Raw genomic sequence first — 5,530 nt, forward strand, 5'->3', positions numbered from 1 at the left:
ATTAAGGCTTTTGATATTGCTCCGCTTAGATGTTAGAACCTTTTGTATTAACATGACCTAATCAATTGTTTTCTCCATGGATTTTTTCTTTTTTTGTGGCCTTGTATTAAAGAAAAAAACATCACGAGATGGTGTGTTTGGGTGATGCGTCAGGTATTGGGCCAGAGGTGTTATGGATCAAGCTTTATCAAGAGGCCCAATAAGTGAGGTTGTTTTTGTTTTTTTTTTTATACGAAGTGAGAGGTTGTTGAGTGCTATCTCTCATCTCTCTCTCTCTCTCCCTGTGTTTTTTTTTTCAGTTTTCTCTCGCGTTCGCATTGATTACCTAAAAGTTGATCCTAACCTTTCATTTTGAAAGGAAATGATCTCTGCGGTTTTTATTAAATTGATTTTTAAATATCTTTAATAACATATTTATTAAAATAAAAATTTATAAAAATTATAAAATCTAACTTGTCCAAAATAAATATAAATAATTAATTTATAAAAAATTTTAATATTAAATTGGAATGTATAAATCAAATCTTTATCCTCCAAAATATATTTAAATAATTAATTAATAAAAATTAACATTAAATTAGATCGGCTTAAATCTATATTGTTAATATTGGTGATTAATAAATTTATTAAATTTTTTATAGTTTTTATAAATTTTTATTTTGATAAAATAGAAATAGAAATATTTTTTTTAAAATTTGACAATGTAGTTCTCATCAGGGATGATAGAAATCTTCTATATTTAATTTTAATTTTTTTATAATTTTTATAAATTTAAAAAAATTAATTTCTGATGAACAGAAAAAATATCGCATTTCAAAATGAAACGCTAAGATCAACTCTTGGGTAATGAGCTTGGCCGCATGAGGAACCGTTCTCTCTCACCCATCACTCAATCACTATACAATTAAACTGTTTTTTTCCCCCTTTTTGGCCTTTGGGGTGAAACGTCTCAACGAAGTCGTATTTGAGTCTTTTTTTCTTTTTTTTTTTTTGGGCCCCCTTGGCCGAAGGATTTCATTCAATCGACGAAGGGGAAAACAGATAACGAAAGGAAGCTCCAGAAGCTTAGTCCAAGACAAACAAAAGCAAGATAGTAAATAAAAATTACAAAGCGAGGCTATCATTACAAAACTATGATCCAATTCCGGTTCTGTCAGTAACAAACCCAAAATGGCCATCCGGAACACATGGGGGTTCAGCATCCTGTTGAATAAGCAACGCTAGAGCTTAGAGGAGGTGGTGGTGGGGACTCCTGTTGAAATCGTATTTGAGTGTTACAAGTTGCCTTGAAGGATCACGACATTAGCTTTTGTACTATTTCAAAGATTTGGTATGACAATGAGTAGAAATTCTGAAACCTATTCCTCTCTCTCTCTGTATTGTTCTTCTCATTCTTCACTTTCATATTCTCATCGAGCCTTTCGACTTCCTACCGGAAGAGATGATTATTTTGTTTTTGCGGTCCATCGCTGGATCGTAAGTAAGCTTGTAAGTGTATAAGAGTTCAGTTTTGCTGAATCAATTATGTTTTTTTCCCCCTGAGCTTCAAATCAGAGATTGTTTACTTAAATTCTGCTGTGACTGCGATAAAGGCCGTGATGTGAAATCCTGTTGGCTTTCTTTTTGGGGAAAATTGGCCACAAAGATCAAAAGGCCAAAATATTTGGGCATAAATCTAAATCTAAGGCCACGTTTGGTAGCTTGGAATTATAAAAAAAGAAATGAAATTGAACATGAAATCTGTTAACATGTGTGTTTGGTATGCAATAATTATGATTCTTTGGAATCAGGATTCAAGAAAATTTGGCAGAATCCAATTCCATCATATGCATCATGGAATCCAATTCCATAGTTCTCTTTCTCCAATTTGCCCCTTTTCTCTCCTCCAATATAATTTTTTTTAATTTTAAAAAGGACACTTTAGTCTTTTCTTATTTTAAGTACTTATATTTTATTAAAATTATATCAATATTCCATTATCATACCAAACACATTTTTAAATCCAATTCTATTCTAATTCCAATTTCAATTCCGATTCCGATTCCGATTGCATTAAAAACTCTTCCATCATACCAAGCATGGCCTAGGCTATGGTCCTGGAAAGATAATATGTTCTTAGAGAAAATAACAATATATATATATATATATATTTTTGCACTGATATGTTGAAATAATCCATGAATTTTCCATAATATGCACTCTTGGAAAGACTGCAGGAAAAAAAAAAATAGAAAGCTATTTTAAAAATTTTTGCTGAAAAACATATTGTCTATCAAGGACCATAATCTCCTGTAGGTTTTATTTCTGTATTCGGGACTTCTACCCAAATATTTAAGCTTTTTGGTCCTAATGGCCAATTTTCCATTCTTTTTGCCTTGATGGCCTCGGTGAGTTTGTGACAATATTTGCTTCGTTTGTGTAGGTGTATAGATTCAGAACTTGATCTGAAATAGTTCCGAGGGTAATGGAGCACGACTTGAAGAAGATACCAAGTCCTTCAAAGGGTTTATTGAGAAGTGAAGAATTATATGAGGTATTAATGTTTTTATTATATCGCTTAATTATTATCTCCTCTTCCCCTCTATGCTATATTTGTCTGAAATTCCTGGATCGAGACGTTGTCCTTCTGGTGTGGTAGTATATTCTGGAGACTAGTGTGTACCCGCGTGAGCCAGAGCCTCTCAAGGAGCTAAGGCGTGCCACTGCTAATCACCCAAAGTGACTTGTCTCTTATTTGCATGATTTTCTCCAATGCTTTTGATTTTTATTAAACAGAATTGAGACTGATATTTAAATTTACAGATCTGTGACTTTTCACTGAAATTCATGTCTACATGAACTTCACCAAATAATGGATTTCGTAGAAATTTCATGTTTTTTTTTTTTTTGAAGTACTGGAAACTGGATCGAATCAGTGAAGGTACTAATTCAAATGTTAATAGTTAAAACATAGTCAAATTGTGAGCAAACTGGTCATAAGCAAAGCATTTTTGGTTTAACAATTTACTGGTTCAACAGATTGGGTTAAATTGGATTTCCATACTATGATTTTTTTTCAAATAGCCTTGTAGTTTCTTGATAACTTAATGGTTCAACAAGATAGCAGTGTGGTTAGACTTTGGATGTGTCATGACCATCAAATATCTTTGGACTCATTACTGAGTCATATCTTCCTTAATGAGCCGTTGTCCATGAATATTTTTTCCCCAGAAATTAATCATTTTAATTTAGTTATAACTTAGTTCCTGAACTTTAACTTATTATAACTCAATCCTTATAGTTTTGACTTAGTTATAATTTAATCCTTGATCTTAGTCTTTGTAATTTTAGTCATTTAAAATAAAATTATACTTGCCTTCTTGCTCATTGTTGCCTCTTATCACCTTGTCTATTTGCAGGGCACTGATGGCTACTGCACCAGATGCTGGTCAACTGATTTCCATGCTTCTGCAGCTACTCAATGCAAAAAAGACTATTGAAGTCGGAGTCTTCACTGGATACTCTCTTCTACTCACTGCTCTTTCAATTCCAGATGATGGAAAGGTCATGTGTAAACCCCGTCATTCACTAGTACTCATTTTAGTTGTATATGTAAGTTATCTTCTAAAAGGAAGTGATGGTTCTTTTTTTAAGTCACTCGGCATGAAAAAAATGGATCATCAATTGTTTTTTCCAATCTTATCCTTTCACAATTTTTTATGACTAGAGTGAATATTTGCATGAAATATAAAATGTTTTTAAACACGACGCATTTAATAAGAATGAACATGGAAATTTTTTTCCTTCGAACAACATCAATAATTAACTACTACTTGATTCCAGTAAGGTAGTGAAAAATGACTTATGCAAAAAATTAGTATTCCAGGAGAAAATTGTTGAACTAGTAACAATGCTAATAGATTAACATAGTTTCTTACTGCAGATAACAGCAATAGACGTGAATTGTGAGTCATATGAGATTGGATTACCAATCATTAGAAAAGCTGGTGTTGAGCACAAGATAGATTTTGTTGAGTCTGAGGCTTTGCCGGCTTTAGATCAGCTCTTGAAAGATGTGAGAATTACAATCCATTTTTGTGTGCATTTTTTCTCGTTTACTTTATGACTTTTCCTTTTGAGATTCATGAATTTTTTACCCACACTCACTTTTATTCTATAGGACGCCCTCTAGAAAATTTTTTTTTTTTTTGTCTTCAATATAAGTCACATAGATGGATATTAATTAACATTTTCCAATTTTACCCTTAACAAGTTGTTAAAAGGAGAATTAAATTATATTTTAGTATTTCTATGTGACTTGTCAAATATTATGTTTCTCTCTCTTCAATAGGAGCAAAGTTAAAATATTTTTTTAAGACAGATTTAATGAGTTAGCTACTCTTCCTTTGTGCCAATGACCTGTATTAATTATCCTTCGTATAAATCACACAAAGGGTTTTGGGGGGGGGTCACAAAGGGTTATTAATTAACATTTTCCAATTTTACCCCTAGAAAATTATTAAAAGGGGAATTTAATTCTATTTTAGTGTTTTTATATAACTCTTGAATGTTGTGTTTCTTTCTCTCTTTAATAGTGGCATAGAGTTGAAATATTTTTTTTTTAATTTTAAGATAGTTCGAACGAGTTAACCGTCATTTTTTGATTCCGGTGAGGCAGTTGAAAGTGACGTATAATATAAACCGGAAGGAAGGAGTGTATCCTTATTTTCTTCTTGACTTCTAGGGTGTTATTTTGTTATTTGCAGCATGCCAACGAAGGGAGCTTTGACTTTGCATTTGTTGATGCTGACAAAGTGAATTACTGGAATTACCATGAAAGACTAATGAAATTGGTGAAGGTTGGTGGCGTAGTGGTTTATGACAACACACTGTGGGGAGGATCTGTAGCAATGAGTGAAGAGGACGCTCCAGAATTCAGAAAACAAGGTAGGCAACTGACTATTGAATTCAACAAATTAATCTCAGCCGATACTCGAATACATGTTTCACTTGCTCCGTTTGGTGATGGCATCACCATCTGCAAGCGTATCTTTTGAATTCTTGTGCTACTGATTTAGTTCAAAGTCACAGGATCATGCTGTGTCATGAAAATTAAATTTGTCATTTGCAAATGTATCTTCCAATTTGTACTTGTTATCAGAGTTTTATATTAATCACAAATCAAGACTTGCTACTTGTATTAAAATCTAATCACTCGGTGTAGGGTTATTATAAATCTTAGTGCTTGTGCTATCTTAAATCTTCAAACAGGGTAATTGATAATAGTATTAATTGGATTTTTTTTTTTTCAGAAGACTTTTGTCTTGCTTTTATAGTATTTGAGAGTTTAACTTTGTTTGGATGTTGCGTTCGGTATCCATTTGTCAAAAATCAATTTACCAAAAATTTACGTTTGGGTATTTTTTTTTTTTAAGTCATTTGATGAATTGAAAGTTATTTGAATAATATAGGAGTTGGTTGAAATTAGCTCTACTAGAGTACATTTCAAAAATTACAAAATACCCGTTTATAAAAAAAAAATTAAAAGATA

General features: G+C 32.1%; 1 protein-coding gene across 4 annotated transcripts; it reads left to right on the forward strand.

Annotated features, from left to right (window-relative positions):
* Nucleotides 1-1,060: 1,060 nt before the first annotated feature.
* Nucleotides 1,061-5,242, forward strand: LOC129303814 (probable caffeoyl-CoA O-methyltransferase At4g26220). Of its 4 annotated transcripts, none has more exons than XM_054943344.1 (6): nt 1,061-1,330; nt 2,423-2,533; nt 2,639-2,718; nt 3,399-3,591; nt 3,923-4,054; nt 4,746-5,242. In XM_054943344.1, exons 2-6 carry the CDS (start codon nt 2,465-2,467, stop codon nt 5,034-5,036), a joined length of 765 nt encoding a protein of 254 aa, XP_054799319.1. In that variant the 5' UTR covers nt 1,061-1,330; nt 2,423-2,464; the 3' UTR covers nt 5,037-5,242. The 4 variants fall into 4 exon arrangements, with proteins under 4 accessions (XP_054799319.1, XP_054799321.1, XP_054799320.1 ...); XM_054943346.1 differs by having other exon boundaries at nt 1,068-1,330; nt 3,399-3,543; nt 4,746-5,240; XM_054943345.1 differs by lacking the exon at nt 1,061-1,330 and adding an exon at nt 1,349-1,488.
* The last annotated feature ends 288 nt before the right edge of the window (nt 5,243-5,530 follow it).

Source organism: Prosopis cineraria, unplaced genomic scaffold, assembly GCF_029017545.1.
Source record: "Prosopis cineraria cultivar Desert tree isolate PC_DT_omini unplaced genomic scaffold, ASM2901754v1 PC2, whole genome shotgun sequence".
Classification (NCBI taxonomy): domain Eukaryota; kingdom Viridiplantae; phylum Streptophyta; class Magnoliopsida; order Fabales; family Fabaceae; genus Prosopis; species Prosopis cineraria.

What these genes read in the sequence shown, in the direction of transcription:
- LOC129303814 (XM_054943344.1), top strand. Translation starts at nt 2,465, where the DNA reads ATGGAGCACGACTTGAAGAAGATACCAAGTCCTTCAAAGGGTTTATTG. An exon ending in GCCACTGCTAATCACCCAAA is followed by an intron (nt 2,719 to 3,398) that starts GTGACTTGTCTC and finishes GTCTATTTGCAG; the next exon opens with GGCACTGATGGCTACTGCAC. An exon ending in TACTCATTTTAGTTGTATAT is followed by an intron (nt 3,592 to 3,922) that starts GTAAGTTATCTT and finishes TTCTTACTGCAG; the next exon opens with ATAACAGCAATAGACGTGAA.